This window comes from Pseudorca crassidens, chromosome 8, assembly GCF_039906515.1.
Source record: "Pseudorca crassidens isolate mPseCra1 chromosome 8, mPseCra1.hap1, whole genome shotgun sequence".
Classification (NCBI taxonomy): domain Eukaryota; kingdom Metazoa; phylum Chordata; class Mammalia; order Artiodactyla; family Delphinidae; genus Pseudorca; species Pseudorca crassidens.
In genome coordinates this window covers 10,257,554-10,277,262 of record NC_090303.1, presented here as the reverse complement: position 1 = coordinate 10,277,262, position 19,709 = coordinate 10,257,554, and the positions used below count along the sequence as shown (strand labels likewise).

Genomic DNA, 19,709 nt, shown 5'->3' with positions numbered 1-19,709 from the left:
CAGTACACCCCCAGGGTCCCCCTGACCTCATGGCACCTGGGCACGCCGCTTTGAGTATAACGTAAGGCTCTTCTGTTTGTGTTTGTGAATGAAAACATTGTGAAATCTTCAGTGTGTGTCCAGAGTCGCATTAGTCTAGCACACAGTGTTACCTGTCATCAGTGCCCTTCACTACAACATCGGGCAGCCCTCTGGGGAGATGTGCGGGGGCCTGGGCATGCACAGGGGCCCTGCAGGGACTCCAGGCCTGGCCCATGGCAGAAACTGACCCACACCCTCCAAGCTCCTGATCTGTGCCGAGAGCCCGCTACATCCCTTGTGTTGACTCCCAGAAGCCCGAATTCCCCTCACCGTGCAGGTGAGGACCTGGGGAGGCTGAACTCAAGTGTGATTCAAGTCCAAGTTGCAGGCACGCACATGCCTGCTAGTCTGCCACACTGAACGCTGCATTACGGATACAAATAATGCTCCTGGTGTAAGAAGGGCTGCTTCAGAGCCTGGCTCTGGTCATTGAGAAGGTGTGGGCCCAGCCCAATGAGAGTCATCCCACTGTGTGTTCTGATCATGTGTAGGAATTCCTCAGTACGATGCTGGGCACATGGTAGATACTCAGCAGCCGGCAGCATCTTTTGTCAGCACGCCTGCTGCCCATGCTGTAAGACTTGTCATGCTCCACCAGCATGCTTCCACCGTACACTGGTGCCTCTTCTGACCTCCAGCACAATGAATTACTTATTGTTTCCGTATTGTATATATTTTTCTTTTCTGTAGAGTATGATGTTTTGGCACCTTACAAACCTCCCTGGGTGGCCCTCCCTGGCTAGCCAATTCTTGGAGATAGAAAAGGGCTCATCCAGGAGCATGTTTTTGATATATGGGAACAAACCAATCCAGAGTCAGGCCTATTCTATCTGGGCTGTGTTCCCCAGGAGGCAAAATTCTTCTGCCGTAAGCACCCCAGGGCCAGGTACCAGGCAACCAGAGGCCAACTCTATAGCTTAGAGCCACCAACACTATTCAAACGAGCCAGTCCTAAGCGCTTCACCTTGCCCTGCCCTGCCTTTCCCAAGGAGACCCCAATAAAGGCCATGGCCTTGGCTCTCCCCTTGCTACCATTTTCTACCTCCTGACCACGCTGGTGCTTCCCCTGTGGTCCTGCATGGTGTGCTGGGGCTCCTGTATCCAGGACCTGGGAGTGAAATACATGTCTTATTTCTAAGACATTTCTATTCACATCTACTCCTGTGGCCCATCAACTTTACAATTCCATATCTAAGACATAAATTCTTAGCACAGTTTCTACATAACTGATATGCTCAATGTTGCCTTTGACCCCAGGTTATAAATAAGAGGCTAATAGTTGGTACTCTTTGTAAAGCACAACTGAGGAGAAGAAACATGTAAACTTCATTAATAAATAAGTGCAAAATATCATAGGACAAGCACTGCTTTAAAATTATTCAAATTTGCAAAGAGAAAATGCCAAGATACTCTCCAAAACAGAAAGCACCAGGTCCACATAGACTTCTACTTAACATTTAAGGAAGAAATTATACTAATTCTCTATAACATTCCAGAATATAGAAACAGAGGAAAGAATTCCTAGCCCATTCTATGAGACCAGCATAACCATAACACCAAAACCAGATGAAGACATTACAAGAAAAGAAAACCACAGACCCATATCTCTCACTAACATAGAAACAAAAATCCTCAACAAAATATTAGCAAATCGAATCCAACAGTGTATAAAAAGAATCATATGCCTTGACAAAATGGGATTTACCCCAGGTATACAGGCTGGATCAACACTAAAAAATAAATTAATGTAATCTAACACATCATAGGCTAAGGAAATACCATACAATAATAACAACATATATAGAGAAAACATTTGACAAAATCCAACACCCATTCATGATAAAAACTTTCAGTAAACTAAAAATAGAAGGGAACTTCCTCAACTGTAAAGAATATCTACAAGAAACCTACAACCAAGTCATACTTAATGGTGAGAAGCTCAAAGCTTTCCCAATAGGATCAGGAACATGGCAAGGATGACCTCTTTCACCATTACCTTTCAACATTGTACTGAGAGTCCTAGGTAATGCAATAAGACAAGAAAAGGAAATAAAAGTATATAGATTAGGAAGGAAGAATTCAAACTGTGTTTATTTGCAGATGACATGGCAGTCTATGTTAAAAAAAATCTGGAAGAATCAACAAAAAGAATCCTAGAACTAATTAGTTATTATAGCAAGTTTGCAGATACAGGTTAATATACAAAAGGCAATCCCTTTTTTTCTTTTTTTGAATTTTATTTTATTGTTCTTATTAGTCACCTATTTTATACATATTACTGTATATTAGTCAATCCCAATCCCCCAATTCATCCCCCCCACATATTCCCCCCTTGGTGTACCTCCGTTTGTTCTCTACATCTGTGTCTCTATTTCTGCCTTGAGAATTGGTTCATCTGTACCACTTTTCTAGATTCCACATATATGAGTCAATATACGATATTTGTTGTTCACTTTCTGACTTACTTTACTCTGTATGACAGTCTCTAGGTCCATCCACATCTCTACAAATGACCCAGTTTTGTTCCTTTTTATGGCTGAGTAATATTCCATTGTATATATGTACCACATCTTCTTTATCCATTCATCTGTTGATGGGCATTTAGGATGCTTCCATGACCCGGCTATTGTAAATAGTGTTGTAATGAACATTGGCGTGCATGTGTCTTTTTGAATTATGGTTTTCTCTGGGTATATGGCCAGTAGTGGGATTGCTGGGTCATATGTTAATTCTATTTTTAGCTTTTTAAGGAACCTCCATACTGTTCTCCTTAGTGGCTGTATCAATTTACATTCCCACCAACAGTGCAAGAGGGTTCCCTTTTCTCCACATCCTCTGCAGCATTTGTTGTTTGTAGATTTTCTGATGATGCTCATTCTAACCGGTGTGAGGTGATACCTCATTGTACTTTTGATTTGCATTTCTCTAATAATTACTGATGTTGAGCAGTTTTTCATGTGCCTCTTGACCATCTGTATATCTTCTTTGGAGAGATGTCTATTTAGGGCTTCTGCACATTTTTTTGATTGGGTTGTTTGTTTTTTTTAAATATTGAGCTGCATGAGCTGTTTATATATTTTGGAGATTAATCCTTTGTTGATTCATTTGCAAATATTTTCTCCCATTCTGAGTGTTGTCTTTTCATGTTGTTTATAGTTTCCTTTGTGGTGCAAAAGCTTTTAAGTTTTATTTGGTCCCATTTGTTTATTTTTGTTTTTATTTCCATTACTCTAGGAGGTGGGTCAAAAAAGCTCTTGCTGTGACTTATGTCAAAGAGTGTTCTTCCTATGTTTTCCTCTAAGAGTTTTATAGTGTCCAGTCTTACATTTAGGTTTTTAATCGATTTTGAGTTTATTTTTGTGTATGGTGTTAGAGAGTGTTCTAATTTCATTCTTTTACATGTACCTGTCCAGTTTTCCCAGCACCACTTATTGAAGAGACTGTCTTTTCTCCATTGTATATCCTTGCCTCCTTTGTCATAGATTACTTGACCATAGGTGCATGGGTTTATCTCTGGGCTTTCTAACCTGTTCCATTGATCTATATTTGTGTTTTTGTGCCAGTACCATATTGTTTTGATGACTGTAGCTTTGTAGTATATTCTGAAGTCAGGGAGTCTGATTCCTCCAGCTCTGTTATTTTCCTTCAAGATTGCTTTGGCTATTCAGGGTCTTTTGTGTCTCCATACAAATTTTAAGATTTTTTTGTTATAGTTCTGTAAAAATTGCCATTGGTAATTTGATAGGGATTGCATTGAATCTGTAGATTGCTTTGGGTAGTAGTCATTTTCACAGTATTGATTCTTCCAATCCAAGACCATGGTATATCTCTCCCTCTGTTTGTGTCATCTTTGATTTATTTCATCAGTGTTTTATAGTTTTCTGAGTACAGGTCTTTTACCTCCTTAGGTAGGTTTATTCCTAGGTATTTTGTTCTTTTTGTTGCACTGGTGAATGGGATTATTTCCTTAATTTCTCTTTCTGATTTTTTATTGTTAGTGTATAGGAATGCAAGAGATTTCTGTGCATTAATTTTGTATCCTGCAACTTTACCAAATTCACTGATTAGCTCTAGTAGTTTTCTGGTGGCATCTTTAGTATTCTCTATGTATAGTATCATATCATCTGCAAACAGTGACAGTTATACTTCTTCTTTTCCAATTTGTATTTCTTTTATTTCTTTTTCTTCTCTGATTGCTGTGGCTAGGACTTCCAAAACTATGTTGAATAATAGTGGCGAGAGTGGACATCCTTGTCTTGCTCCTGATCTTAGAGGAAATGCTTTCAGTTTTTCACCATTGAGAATGATGTTTGCTGTGGGTTTGTCATATATGGCCTTTATTACATTGAGGTAGGTTCCCTCTATGCCCACTTTCTGGAGAGGTTTTTCTTTTGTAAAATAGGTGTTGAATTTTGTCAAGAGATTTTTCTGCATCTATTGAGATGATCTTACGGTTTTTATTCTTCAATTTGTTAATTTGGTGCATTACATTGATTTGCATATATTGAAGAATCCAATATATGTGGATGATTGGTCTTGTGATTGGTCTGTTCATATTTTCTATTTCTTCCTGGTTCAGTCTTGGAAGGTTATACCTTTCTAAGAATTTGTCCATTTCTTCCAGGTTGTCCATTTTAATGGCAAGAGTTGCTTGTAGTAGTCCCCTATGATGCTTTGTATTTCTGTGGTGTCTGTTGTAACTTCTCCTTTTTTCATTTCTAATTTTATTGATTTGAGTCCTCTCCCTCTTTTTTTTGATGAGTCTGGCTAAAGGTTTGTCAATTTTGTTTATCTTTTCAAAGAACCAGCCTTTAGTTTTATTGATCTCTGCTATTGTTTTCTTTGTTTCTATTTCATTTATTTCTGCTCTGATCTTTATGATTTCTTTCCTCTACTAACTTTGGGTTTTGTTTGTTCTTCTTTCTCTAGTTCCTTTAGGTGTAAGGTTAGATTGTTTATTTGAGATTTTTCTCGTTTCTTGAGGTATGCTTGTATTGCTATAAACTTCCCTCTTAGAACCGCTTTTGCTGCATCCCATAGGTTTTGGATCATTGTGTTTTCATTGTCATTTGTCTCTAGGTATTTTTTGATTACCTCTTTGATTTCTTCAGTAACCTCTTGGTTATTTAGTAACATATTGTTTAGTCTCCATGTGTTTGTGTTTTTAATGTTTTTTTCCTTGTAAATGATTTCTTATCTCATAGCGTTGTGGTCAGAAAAGATGCTTGATATGATTTCATTTTTCTTAAATTTACCGAGGCTTGATTTGTGACCCAAGATGTGATCTATCCTGGAGAATGTTCTGTGTGCACTTGAGAAGAAAGTGTAATCTGCTGTTTTTGGATGGAATGTTCTATAAATATCAATTAAATCTATCTGGTCTATTGTGTCATTTAAAGCTTCTGTTTCCTTATTAATTTTCTGTCTGGATGATCTGTCCATTGGTGTAAGTGAGGTGTTAAAATCCCCCACAATTATTGTGTTACTGTCAATTTCCTCTTTTATAGCTGTTAGCTTTGCCTTATGTATTGAGGTGCTCCTATGTTGGATGCATATATATTTATAATTGTTATATCTTCTTTTTGGAGTGATCCCTTGATCATTATGTAGTGTCCTTCCTTGTCTCTTGTAACATTCTTTATTTTAAAGTCTATTTTATCTGGTATGAGTATTGCTACTCCAGCTTTCTTTTGATTTCCTTTTGCATGGAACATCTTTTTCCATCCCCTCACTTTCAGTCTGTATATGTCCCTAGGTCTGAAGTGGGTCTCTTGTAGACAGCATATATATGGGTCTTGTTTTTGTATCCATTCAGCGAGCCTGTGTCTTTTGTTTGGAGCATTTAATCCATTCACATTTAAGGTAATTATCGATATTTATATTTCTAATACCATTTTCTTAATTGTTCTGTGTTTGTTTTTGTAGGTCCTTTTCTTCTCTTGTTTTTCCCACTTAGAGAAGTTCCTTTAGGATTTGTTGTAGAGCTGGTTTGGTGGTGCTGAATTCTCTTAGCTTTTGCTTGTCTGTAAAGCTTTTGATTTCTCTGTCAAATCTGAATGAGATCCTTGCCAGGTAGAGTCATCTTGGTTGTAGATTCTTCCCTTTCATCACTTTAAATATATCGTGCCACTCCCTTCTGGCTTGTAGAGTTTTGGCTGAGAAATCAGCTGTTAACCTTATGGGAGTTCCCTTTTATGTTATTTGTCATTTTTCCCTTGTGGTTTTAATAAGTTTTCCTTGTCTTTAATTTTTGTCAATTTGATTACTATGTGTCTCAGCATGTTTCTCCTTGGGTTTATCCTGCCTGGGACTCTCTGCACTTCCTGGACTTGGGTGGCTATTTCTTTTCCCAGTTAGGGAAATTTTCGACTACAGTCTCTACAGATATTTTATTGGGTCCTTTCTCCCTCTTTTCTCCTTATGGGACCCCTAAAATGAGAACGTTGGTGTGTTTAATGTTGTCCCAGAGGTCTCTTAGGCTGTCTTCATTTCTTTTCATTCTTTTTTCTTTATTCTGTTCTGCAGCAGTGAATTCCATCATTCTGTCTTACAGGTCAGTTATCCGTTCTCCTGCCTCAGTTATTCTGCTATTGATTCCTTCTAGTGTATTTTTCATTTCAGTTATTGTATTGTTCATCTCTGTTTGTTCTTTAATTCTTCTAGGTCTTTGTTAAACATTTCTTTATCTTTTCAATCATTGCCTCCATTCTTTTTCCGAGGTCCTGGATCATCTTCACTATCATTACTCTGAATTCTCTTTCTGGAAGGTTGCCTATCTCCACTTCATTTAGTTGTTTTTCTGGAGTTTTATCTTGTTCCTTCATCTGGTACATAGTCCTCTACCTTTTCATTTTGTCTGTCTTTCTGTGAATGTGGTTTTCATTCCACAGGCTACAGAATTGTAGTTCTTCTTGCTTCTGCTGTCTTCTCTCTGGTGGATGAGGCTATCTAAGAGGCTTGTGCAAGCTTCCTGATGGAAGGGACTGGTGGTGGGTAAAGCTGGGTGTTGCTCTGGTGGGCAGAGCTCAGTAAAACTTTAATCTGCTTGTCTGCTGATAGGTGGAGCTGGGTTCCCTCCCTGTTGGTTGTTTGGCCTGAGGTGACCAAGCACTGGAGCCTATCTAGCTCTTTGGTGGGGCTAATGGCAGATTCTAGGAGAACTCACACCAAGGAGCACTTCCCAGAACTTCTGCTGCCCGAGTCCTTGTCCCCACAGTGAGCCACAACCACCCGCTGCCTCTGCAGGATACCCTCCAACACTAGCAGGTAGGTCTGGTTCAGTCTCCTGTGGGGTCACTGCTCCCTCCCCTGGGTCCTGAAGTGCACACTGCTTTGTGTGTGCCCTCCAAGAGTGGACTCTCTGTTTCCCCCAGTCCTGTCAAAGTCCTGCAGTCAAACCCCCCTAGGCTTCAAAGTCTTATTCTCTAGGAATTCGTCCTCCCATTGCCAGACCCCCAGGTTGGGAAGCATGATGTGGGGCTCAGAACCTTCACTCCAGTGGGTGGACTTCTGTGGTATAAGTGTTCTCCAGTTTGTGACTCACCCACCCAGCGATTGTGGGGTTTGATTTTATTGTGATTGCGCCCCTCCTACCATCTCATTGCAGCTTCTCCTTTGTCTTTGGATGTGGGGTGTCTTTTTTGATGAGTTCCAGTGTCTTCCTGTCGATGACTGTTCAGCAGTTAGTTGTGATTCCAGTGCTCTCGCAAGAGGGAGTGAGCGCACATTCTTTTACTCCACCATCTTGAACCAATCTCCAAATTCAGTCCCTTTGGAATACAGCAATAAATAAGTGGAATTTGAAATTAAAAGCACAACACCATTTACATTAGCACCCTCCAAAATGAAATACTTGTGTATAAATGTAAGAAAATATGTACACAGTCTATATGGGGAAAACAATACTCTGATGAATGAGATCAAAGAAGAACTTAATAAATAATTTAATAAATTTAATGGAATTTAATCATGGTTAGGAGGACTCAGTATTGTCAAGATATCAGTTCTTCCCAACTTAAATATGGATTCAAGACAATCCCAATGAAAATCACTAAGTTATTTTGTAGATATTGACAAACTGATTCTAAATTTTATATGGAGGTAAAATACCCAGAAGAGCCAACATGATGTTGATGAAGAACCAAGTGGGAAGACTGATATTACATGACCTCAAGATTTATTACAAATCTATAGTAAATAGATTATGACATATAAATGTATAATTCTATAGCCTAGAGTGTGATATTGATGAATTAATAGACAAATAGAGCAGTGGAGCAGTTTAGGGAGTCCCCAAATAGAATCCCATTAATATCATCAACTGGTCTGGTACAAAGGAACAAGGGTAATACAGTGCAGTAATACAGTGCAGGTAATACAGTGCAGACTAACAAATGGTGCTGGAACAAACAAATGGTTTGTTCTTTTCAACAAATGGTGAAAAGTGTTTTCAACAAATGGTGCTGGAACAACTACACATCTACAAGCAAAAAAAAAAAAAAAAAAAAATCTAGACACAGACCTTACACTCTTCACAAAAATTCACTCAAAATGGATCACAGAACTAAATGTAAAACGCAAAACTATAAATTCTTAGACGATTACCTAGGAGAAAACCTAGATGATCTTGGGTATGGTGATGACTTTTATAGATGCAGCACCAAACACAGGACACAATAAAACAAAAATTTATAAGCTGGACTTCAATAAAAGGAAAAACTTCTGACCTGTGAAAGAACATGTTAAGAGAATGAGAAGAAAACCCACAGACCAGGAGAAAATATTTGCAAAGGACAAATCTAATAAAGAGCTGTTGGCTAAAATGCTAAAAGAACAGTTAAAACCCCCAAATAAGAAAACAAACAACTTGATTAATAAGTGGTCAAAGGCCTTACGAGACACATCCCTAAAGAAGATAAACAGATGGCAGCCAAGCACATAAAAAACCCTCCACTTCATATTTCATCTGGGAAATGCAAATTACAACACAGATACAGGCACACAACTATTAGAATGACCCCAACCCAGATACTGACAATACCAACCGATGAAAAGTTTGTGGAGCAAAAGAACACTTATTCACTCTGCCTGGTGACAGCACCCACAATGTTCATGCTGTAATGCGGGTGAGATGCCCCCATGATGTGCACACTTGATGCAGGTGACAGCGCCCTATGTGATGGACTAGAAATTGTAGTGCAGGAGGCAACCCCCCACTTGTCGGCCCAGGGTCCCTGCCCTTTGCCCAGGTCAGAGAATTAGCAGAGTTGTGTAACCTCATGCCTGGAAGGCATGAATAAAGTACTACATTGTTGCTGAGTTCTGTGGGTGGGAGACACCCTGTGGCCCCTGTGTGGGTTCGATGGGGCTTGGCGAGGGGGATCCCGGACGTTTGAGGTTGACCGATGTGTCCATAGACATATTAAGGTCTTTGTGCGGAGAGCTGGAGAGTGTGGACTTCCTGGGGGACATCACGGGCCCAGTCTGGTGCAGCAGCCTTTTCTCCTCATTGAAGTCATGGACACTTTTAATCATCTATGAAACCACAGAACTCATCACCAAAAAATGATCATCAACGCTTAACCATACAACATTATGCCTAACATAGCAGAGAGGCTAGGGATTTCCCGCAGCCCATGGGCAGACTCTTCGCTGCTACACGGGGCAGTGAATTCTGGCTGGAAATGACTCACACGGTTCATCTGGGGTGAGCAGCAGAATTGAGACGGGACGGCTCAGGTCTCTTCTCTCCTTCCAAGGTTCTTCCATCGCCTCATGCTGCCCACCCCCCCAAGTACGGCAACGACTCTTCTATCCATCACCCTGCCCTGAACTCTCCGCTGCCAGCTTCTTACGGTGTGGTTTTGAGTGGCAGTGGGATGGCCTGGGTCTTCTAAATGCCTTCAAACTTGAGCGAGCATCAGGGTCCCCTGGGGAGCTTGTGAAAACAGCTTCTGGGTCAAGGGTCTGGGTGGGACCTGGGAGTATGCATTTCTATCCAGGCCCAGGTGATGTGAGTCTGGTCTAGACCATGACTGAGGCCCCCGGTGCAGGAGGAGGGCAAGGGAGTGATTACCCTTGAGCGCCATCCACGTGTCTGGCACTTGTATCCCAACCCCAGTGGCACCCCAAATGGGAATGCAGGGTGGGTGACCTGCCAAAGTAGAGATTAAACCCTGGTCTTTCCACGGGGCCCTCGGGCACCGGCCCCACCCCGGGCACACTGTTTGAGCTTCTGTGTTTAGGATCTGGGCTGTGTTGACGTGACAAAAACGAGGTTTGCTTTTCCACTTTGATTAGCAGGGGAAGTAGACTTGCCCTCAGTTTGCGGAGCGGTGGCCTTCATTGCTCAGGAGCCGGGCAGCAGGCCAGGCCTTTGCAAGATTTGCATCATTCGCTGTGTCCATCGATCGCGGAACACGGCAGAACATCTTTTTGTGTTTTTCCCCCCGGGTTAAAAACAACTTCCCTTGGAGGTTCCCCTGGATTGCAGCGATCTCTCCCTTTGAAAATCTGATTTTGCCCTTGACCTTTGCATTGTTTTTCAGAGCAGCGATTGCCCAATTTTCCAGCTGGTGGTGAGTAAGCAGCTCGTAACACGGAGGCAGAATTGGAAACAGCAGGTGACGGAAGGCCCCACGCAGTTTCATCATCCTTTGCTCTGTGAGCGCACCCTGTGGCTGCGGATGGTGGTGACAGCTCACATTTATGCAGGGCTGACTGTGCCAGCCTCTGCCTTATCCCCATTTTATAGACATGGAAACTGAGGCGCAGGGAGGTTACGTAATATGCAGGACGTGGAATCCAAGGTGCCAGCACAGGAGGTCTTGCTGGGGAGCTCCCACGCCTGCCCTTTAGGGGTTGATGAAACTCTTGGAGCTGAGTTCTTGGAGCTGCAACCAGAGGTGGTGTGCTGTGAAGCGTCATGAAATAAGCAGCAAAGACGCTGTGTGCAACCCCATTCAGGTCGTGTCTTCTCCTGGGGCCACACAGAGAGACTGCTCAGATTACATGCAGCTCCTCTGCTTTTCTGTGATGGCAACAGTGGTCTCCTTTCCTCTGCAGGCAGAAAATTTACGATGCGGGGTGAAGAAGCAGAGTGCCAGGCATCTTCTGTGTCACTGGAGCTCCACGAGTGTAATGCTTTGTTTTGCCTAGTTGGTAAGATACAGATTCTGTAGCTGGCACCGAAAACTTCCCATACGTACCCCCAAAGCTACTTTTCACCCCTGTCCCCCCAAATATACTCCCAATTGCCCTCGCACACACAGATAATATTGGCCCTTCCTTACATCATCCTTACGTCTATGTGGTTCAGCATCAAGGGTACCAGCTTCGGTTTGGGCAAAGGGGGGCTTCACCCCCAGCTGGTGTGATAAGCCCTACCTCTTGAGCTCTTGGGGAGGACCCCTGGCAAGTCTGGCGAGCACAGCCAGGCGCCGGGTACCTACAGTTCACGTATAGGAGACCACGGCTCCCCAGCCCCCCACCACGCCCTGCTCCCATGCTCTGCATCCAGGAGTGCCTGGTTCTTGGACTCTAGAGTCCTTAGGAAGATGGGCTGGGGCACCATTAGTGCCCTGGGCATGGCTGGGGCAGGGTTCTCTGTGAGCCTGTCCCCTGCCCACCCAGCCTGGCAGGAGACACACAGGTAAATGCAGGTTTATGTAGCTCTTCAGCTACAGTGCCCCTAAGCCATCGTCACAGTCTTCGGGAGCGCAGAGGGGGCACCTCATTCTACCTGGGAGCTGCCGGGAAGGCTTCTCAGGGGAGAGGAACTTCAGGTGGATCCTGAGGGACGGAAAAGGGGCAGAACATCTTCACCAACACCGTGCAGATGTGGATGACAGAGAGATGTGGATGATAGGGGGACGCGGACGGTAGGGGGACGCGGACGGTAGGGGGACGCGGACGGCAGGGGGACGCGGACGGTAGGGAGACGCGGATGGTAGGGGGACGTGGATGGTCGGGAGACGTGGATGATGGGGGACGTGGACGGTAGGGAGGACGTGGACGGTAGGGGGACGCGGACGGTAGGGGGACGTGGACGGTAGGGTGAGGAAAATTCACTCATGGAGAAAATTCACTCAGCAAGAAGAAAGTCATGGAGGTATGACGGTGGGTTTTTTTCTTCTTGAGTTGGGGTGGAGGGACATTAAGCCTGGAAAATGAGCCGGAGTCTGCAGGGCTGGGATTAGGGGAGGTGGGGGAGGCTCCAGGTCTATGACACATAGGGAGGGGCTCCCTCCCCCACCACCCTGCAGCTCAGTGCCCCCAGCAGGAGCGCCCCCTCATGCTAATAGGGACCAGACCTTGGGGTCAGACCACGGGGGGCACGGAAGGCCAGGCCAGGCTGTGGATGCCAGCCAGTGGGCGGTGGGGCCTGGGATTCAGGATGCACCCAGAAATGAGCACAGCAGAAGCCACCTCTTGACCTTCCAGGAGAGAGGGACAGACGGCCCACACAGGCCTCGAGGAAGAGCCCTGTCCGTTTGTGTTGACGGGGTTGGAAGCAGGGAGAGCTCTCTCTGGGTTGGTGGTCATCTGGTTTGCTGCTGCTATGAGGCAAGCCTAGGAAACATTTGGGAAATCGATTCACCAGGAGAGGAATTTCCACTACGTGCAGGATGAAGGAGACCTCAGAGAGGGAGGGAGGGACCTCACCAGGCGAGTGCACAACTGGGTGAACTGTACAGGGCTGGCAAATTGCCAGGCACACGGTAGGTGGGGCCCAGATATTTACCAGATGATTATCTCTTTCATGTGTGTCATTGAGAAAACGTTTCAAGTGGGCACGCCGATTCTAAATCGAGGAAGTCCAGAGAGAACATTCAGAGCACAAGTTCTTTTGGGGAAATGAAATCCTTTAGAAACTCACCTCAGAAATAAAGTGAAAAAAGTCAAAACCATTGGTCTGCTCCTGAACCAGACACTGACCTTTGCTTTGTAAAAATAATGACCAACATGACCGTGAACATCCAACTGCAACTGTTTTCACCAACCTTATTTTGATTGTTCCTGAGGACATGCTGGGGGGCAGGGGTGACAAGTTATTGATATAATAGTGGCAGAACACAAGGCAAGTAACTTTCCCAAGGCCACAGAGCCAATGAAGTAACTAGAAAAAAAAGCTAGTAAATTAATTTCAATTTGTTTCTTTTTGAGATAGATAATATAACTGATAATGTAAGTACCTGATAATACCAAAGAAAACATAGTATTTACTAGATAATGTGAATCTAGAAGGATAAAAAAGAGTGTGAAGGGAAAACCAGTCTCTTCCCCAGTCACCTAATTTCACACCTCCCCTCCAAGGCAGGCAGTGGTAGCAGTTTCTTCATATTCTTCTCAGAATACTCAATACATTTAGGATCACAGTGACATATACATTCCTATTCCTTTTTTTGTACACAAACAATGGCATATTCTGTGCCTTGTTAGTTTTACTTCACTTGGAAATTTTACTTAACTTGCATAATATTACAAACCTTGGAGATTTTCCTCCATAAGTAAATATACAGCTGCCTTGTTCTTGTCAGTAGCTGCCTGGTTTCCTGGGACCGGGTGCCAGTGAGGGCACCTGCAGTACCTGGACAAGGGCAGGGCCATATCTCACTGTCTTTGAAGGTACAGTGACATTTTTCTTTCCACTCAAGAGGATATTCAGAAACAGGAATTCTAACTAGAGAGAAAGCCTTGGTCATCAACTCCTGATAAAAATCTGGTCTGAGGCTGAAAGTCAGAGGAAGCTGGGGTCTGGGCTTCGTTCTGCACCCTCGCCCTGTCTCTGAATGGCCCCGAGTCCCTCTCTCTCTGTAAGCTCAGTTAACAAGGTGGGTCTCTGGCGGCTGTGGTGACATTAGCGAGGGCGCCATCAGCCCTGGGAGGAACTGCCCCTTTCCTTCCTTCTTTCCTCCTGGGAAAGGCTCTCAGGACAGCAGTTAAGGGGCCCGTTGGTCTTCTTTCTGCAGAGGGAGAAACAGTTCTGGGCTTTGGCACTGAGAAGCTGCCAGGGCTGTCCAACACCTGGCTTCTATCTAAGCCCATCCTTCCTTCCTCTGCCTGGGCCTTGATTTCCCCACTTGAAAACTGGCCAATGCGCTGGCCTTGCCCAGCTTATCTCTCTTGCTTTCCCTGGGTCTTCCGGGGACCGCCGGCAGACTCAGCCTGAAGATGCCCCTTGAACGAAACAAGCAAGCGCCACCCTCCACTTGGCTGTGCGCTCCTGGCTGGAATTGCACTTTGGCTCCAGGTCTGAACCCTAACGACAGGACAAACACTGTCTGAAACCTGGACCGTTTGCCCTCCTTCTACCCACGGTTTGCGCAGGACAGTGCTCCTACAACCAAAACAAACTTATTTTGAACACCGGCCGCGAGCACGCGGCGCCGCCAATCATTAACCGCTGGTTCAGGTGGCCCGGCCGGCGCCCTTCATAAGGCGCACCCGGTGCCCAGCGAGCATCAGCCACCGCTCAGCCAGCATCGGCCAGCGCGCCGCCGCCACCGCCTAGCGAGCACCGGCTCCTGACCGCCACCGCTGCCTGGCGATGCCCCAAGTCCCGGCTGTCCGCGCCTGGCCGCTTCTGCTCTCGCTGGCCGTTCAGCTCGGCTCAGCCGCTGACGCTCCCCAGCCCTGGCGCTGCGCGCCCTGCTCCGCCGAGAGGCTGGCGCTCTGCCCTCCCGTGCCCGCCTCGTGCCCGGAGCTCACCCGGCCCGCCGGCTGCGGCTGTTGCCCCACGTGCGCCCTGCCGCTGGACGCCGCATGCGGCGTGGCTACTGCGCGCTGCGCCCATGGGCTCAGCTGCCGCGCCTTGCCCGGGGAGCCTCGGCCCCTGTACGCCCTCACCCGCGGCCAGGGCGCCTGCATGCCCGCGCCCAGCGCCGAGGCCACAGGTACCAACCGTCTCCCCGCCCGGGTCCCTCCCCTGGGACAGATGGGGTGGGGACTGGGGCGGGCAGAGGGCTGGGGCTCCACCAAAGCTCACAGCCAGTCGGGAGCAAACCCGGCCAAGCTCAGAGCTTGCAGCCAAAACCTGTAAGGGGAAAGGATTTGTCACCCAGATGAACTCCATCGTTGTGTGGTCCTGCAGGAGGCGCTTAGGATAGGGCAGGACACACGCAACTTGGTGGGAGAGCTGGGGGAGGGAGCCCAGACCACCTGGGCAGCCCACTGATCTATAGAAACCCAGAAGAGGGAGGCGATGGGGTGCCCGGGCAGCGGGGTGCCACTCCAGCCGCCCCTGGCTCTCCTCCCTGCCAATGCATTAGTTTCCGGGAAGACCTGCAGTGGGAGCCTGTACCGCTGGCCTCCTGGGAGGTGTTTGGAATGTCCTTTGAAATATATGTCCTGTGCAGACAGTATGTGCTTCCCAGATGTTTACAGAACATAATGTGAAAGTTCAGGCTAAAAACGTCACTTGCGTTCATTGTCATAGAAAAACAGTGGTTGATGTGTGTGCTGCCTCCTCAGAACTTGACAATCAGAACTTTCCTGAATTTAGCAGTGATTTACTTGTAGTGGGAAGCAGAGGAAATACACCCATCTCTACCCCCTCTCCTTACCTCCCTGTCAGGGCAGCTGTATGTCCAGTGATTCCGTGATTCTTGGCGGGATCTTGTGGCTCTATGCCCTGATAGGGATCTGCTGGAGCGCGTCACCCTTCCAAGGTGGGGACGGTTTTCCTCCTGGTTCTCTGCCTTCAGAGTCATCTCTGTGGTCCTCAAAGGAGAGGGTGTCCCCCCGGGTTCCCTCAGGAGAGCCAGTTCTCTATCATTCTGTCCATGCACCAGATCCAAACCCTAGGACTCTGCAAGAAATCTGGTGACCCTCCCTCTTCCCAGGGTTGCAAAGAAGTCACTCTGTGGGAAGGCAGAGCCCCTGGAAAAGAAGAGAGTAGAGCTGCAATCTAGACCCCACCTCTAAACAAACCCTACCACCTGTTCACAGGGAATTACTAACATGCCCATTTTATGGATAGGAAAGCTGAGGATGGGCTCAGGAATTGAATTGCAATCCATGGCTTTCTCAGGGCTCCTCCCGGGCTTTGACACATGTGCATGTGCCTGCTTTAGAAGCAGAAACACGGGGCACTCTTGCCATTGGTATTGCTGTTGGGTCATCCCTCTACCTGGAAGCCATCAGAAGTTCCTTTAAAGTGGGAGTAGGCAAAACTACATGGCCATCCTGTCCCCGTCCGGTTTTGTGGGAAGGGAAGCAGCTTCAGGGGAGGGGGGCACAGGGGCAGATGCTTCGGAGGAAGGCTCATGGGTTTTCGTTTTTCCATTTTCAGAGGCAAAGGACCCTGCCACCCTAGAGAACATGTCCCCTGAGAGCTCAGAGATGACCCAGGAGCAGCTTCTGGACAATTTCCACCTGATGGCTGCGTCCAGTGAGGACCTGCCCATCCTCTGGAACGCCATCAGTAATTATGAGAGCATGAGGGCCCTGGAGATCACAGACATCAACAATCGGAAGGTGAGAGCCTCGGGGTAGGTGGAGCCTCTAGCTTGAATCTGCTTGGCCCTGCAGGTCCGGTCCTGAGCCCTGGATATAAACAAGTTCCTTCCCAAAGCCTAACAGACATTTCTCAGCTTAGCTTTGGGAACTTTTAACCCAAGGGCTTTCAGCAGAGGAGCCCTCTGGATGGAAAGAAAATGCAGTTCGTGCTGTGCAACCTTAGATACATTACTTCACGTCTCTGAGCTCATCTCTAAAATGAGAGTATCAGACTGGCAGTGTCTAAAGAGCACTGAGCTATTCTTAACATCCTCCTCCCCCATCCCATCTTCCCCCCACTTTTTAAGAAATTGTGGTAAAATATTCATAACATAAAATTTAGCATTTTAATCATTTTAAAGTATAAAGTTTAGTTACATTAAGTACAGTCACATTATTCTGCCACTATCTATCATGACCGTCCATCTTGAGCAGTTTTTCATTTTCCCAAACTGAAGCTCTGTCCCCGTTAAGCGCTAACTCCCTTGTAGCATCTTAATTGATGTATGTTTTTAGTCCTACCACTTGAGGGCGACAAAGAATCAAAGTTGGAGTGACTTGGGTTCATTTGTGAAAAAAAGAAACTCACTTCTAAAAACATGCATACCCAGAAAAGTGGAGATTGAACCATTTTCTAGACACTTCAGAGTTTAAGCTTGAAATGATGACAAATAGAGAAAAGTTCATGCTTATCTCAGATTGTCCAGATGAACGCCTTAATCCTCAACGAATTTGGTTCATGTGAACTAACCTTGTAGATTACAGAGGAACGTTGTTCAAAATTTAGAAAGCTCTGCTACTAAGTTCTCCGTTCACAGAGTTGTGCCCATTCTCCTTTCGACCAGATGACTGATGCCAGAATTACTCACAGGGGACAGGAGAGTCGGAGTGCTCATGGCATTGGTGATGCTCTTATCTCCTGCAAGTGTTTAGTGAATGTTCAGTGAGGGAGGGCATGGGGTTCCCATCCTTTATCTTAACAACTCAGAACAGAGACTAACCACCCTCCTTCTATAGGTGAGAGAGTGAGGCCGAGAGAAAGTGGGTCCAGGCCTGTCCTCAGAACCTACACAAAACCTCTTACATCCACTCCCCTTTTAGGCTAATAATACACTGTTTCTTGTCATTTATCCCAACGTCAAATTTTTCTTTCAGGAGCCCTGCCAGCGAGAACTCTACAAAGTGCTGGACAGATTAGCCAGGGAGCAGCAGAAGGCAGGAGACAAACTTTACAAATTTTATCTGCCAAACTGCAACAAGAATGGATTCTATCACAGCAAACAGGTATGTGCATCCTCACGCGACAGCCCCTGATGCCCACACCCCAGCCAAGCGCCAGCCTTTCAACAAACAGGGTGTCCAGCTCCAAGTGAGCAACGTAAAACCACGTAACAGATCATATTACGCAAGACCCACCCCTCTGGGAGTAGGAGGCACTAGCCCCCCGTTAGCCTGAAGACCAGCCCCATGCTCAAAGCCTGTGTGCACTCGGGGGCCCTGAGCTGAGTGTCGCTCCATCAGCTAGCAAATCTCAGCAGGTGGGGACCGTCACAGGCCCCTCACGTTCTGGATCTCAGTGTCTCACCTGTAATAGAGAGGAACAGGACAATTCTGCTTAGGAAAGTGAGTATCTGTTTAGACATCTCTTACATTTTTTCTCCCTACAAAGGGAAATGAACTTTATAATTAAATATAATAGCATTTTTTTTGGCTTGCCAGATAATAAGTGAGATTAAACAAACCAAGACCTAATTTTGAGGAGCCCTTTAGGACTCAGTGAAGCCTAGGTTCTGTGGATATTTCTGGGGGAAACTGGGGACCAGGAAGTGCTTTATAACAAACAAGGAATTTGGCAGGGGGTACGACAGCAAGGTTGGCCACACATGGGCAGGCTCCCTCCGGGCTCAGGCGCTCTGCCGTAGGGGCCGTGAAGCAGACAGTTCTCCGCACGCTGTACCATTCAACACACGCGTGACATCCTTATTGCACTGGGCACTTACCCTTAGTCTCTATTTTACGAAGAGAACCAAGACGGTGTAGGATTTGCCCTCAGTCATGGTCACGGCCGGTTGGGGATGCCCATGGCCTGGCTCTCAGCTGCCACGCCCTCCACACGGCACTGGGCAGCACGGAGCTCCGCCGCCCTCTCAGCTTCACAGGGGCTGCTGCTGACCTCGCTTCTTTTCTTTGCAGTGCGAGACATCCCTGGAAGGAGAGCCTGGGCTCTGCTGGTGTGTCTACCCTTGGAGCGGAAAGAAGATCCTGGGGTCCGTGGCAATCAGAGGGGACCCCAAATGCCATCAGTATTTTAACTTACAGAACTGAAAACAGATGCAGTATGATCTATTCCTTCACATGAAATATTTAAGTACATATGATATTTATACTCTGGGATACACACACACTTATATATATATAGATGTATATGTATATACCTAGGAATTACTTTTTATACTCCACATATGACTTGCTATATAAAGCTGTGGTTTATTTATTCACCATAAATTTATTTTTTTCTACACGGTAACTTGTGTTATATTAATTTATATATCATGAAACACTTCCCATCACGTTGTAGGTAAATATTTGTATTTTAGCTCTTCAGAGGTTCCTGCTTCCGTCTTAAAGAGCATAGGAAAATGCTGCCGAGGAAATGCAAAATCAAACGTGTAGCAGTGATTTTCTTTAAGTGGTTTGATGGAGGACGGTTAGGCTGTGCTTAAGAATGATTTACTCTGTTTATTCCATGGATCTGTGTTTCGCGTAAATTTGCAGGCAAACTTGAATGTTGATCGTGTAGTCAAAGCTACATGTGATGGTGTTGCCACGTGTTAACATATGTATTGCAGATATTGTCAAACGCATGAACACAGTGTAAACACCCTGGAATAAATATCCCACACTGGATCATTGCTATCGTCACGGACATTGGTTGAACATAACGTCTTCTTCCTTCCTGAATTCCCTCCGTCCGTCACCTCCCCTTCTGCATGCAGCGCTGGCGAGTCCAGTCTGCAGGTTCCTGGTCCCCAGTGCTGCCGGTCTGCCCTGCCCACTGAGGGCTCCCACGCCCGGGGCACCCCTCCCTCCCTCTGCGGCCCCTCACCTCTCCGCTAGCTCCTTCCCTTCCT

At 46.0% G+C, this 19,709-nt stretch overlaps 1 protein-coding gene across 1 annotated transcript; it reads left to right on the top strand.

Moving 5' to 3' along the window:
* Window positions 1-14,534: 14,534 nt before the first annotated feature.
* On the top strand, window positions 14,535-19,485 carry IGFBP1 (insulin like growth factor binding protein 1). The gene is made up of 4 exons (XM_067745729.1): window positions 14,535-14,975; window positions 16,373-16,557; window positions 17,734-17,862; window positions 18,772-19,485. Exons 1-4 carry the CDS (start codon window positions 14,630-14,632, stop codon window positions 18,901-18,903), a joined length of 792 nt encoding a protein of 263 aa, XP_067601830.1. The 5' UTR covers window positions 14,535-14,629; the 3' UTR covers window positions 18,904-19,485.
* The last annotated feature ends 224 nt before the right edge of the window (window positions 19,486-19,709 follow it).

Excerpts from the sequence above, each read along its gene's own strand:
- IGFBP1 (XM_067745729.1), top strand. The coding sequence starts at position 14,630 with ATGCCCCAAGTCCCGGCTGTCCGCGCCTGGCCGCTTCTGCTCTCGCTG. Across the intron at positions 16,558-17,733 it reads CAGACATCAACAATCGGAAG|GAGCCCTGCCAGCGAGAACT; the intron begins GTGAGAGCCTCG and ends TTTTTCTTTCAG. Across the intron at positions 17,863-18,771 it reads GATTCTATCACAGCAAACAG|TGCGAGACATCCCTGGAAGG; the intron begins GTATGTGCATCC and ends TTTTCTTTGCAG.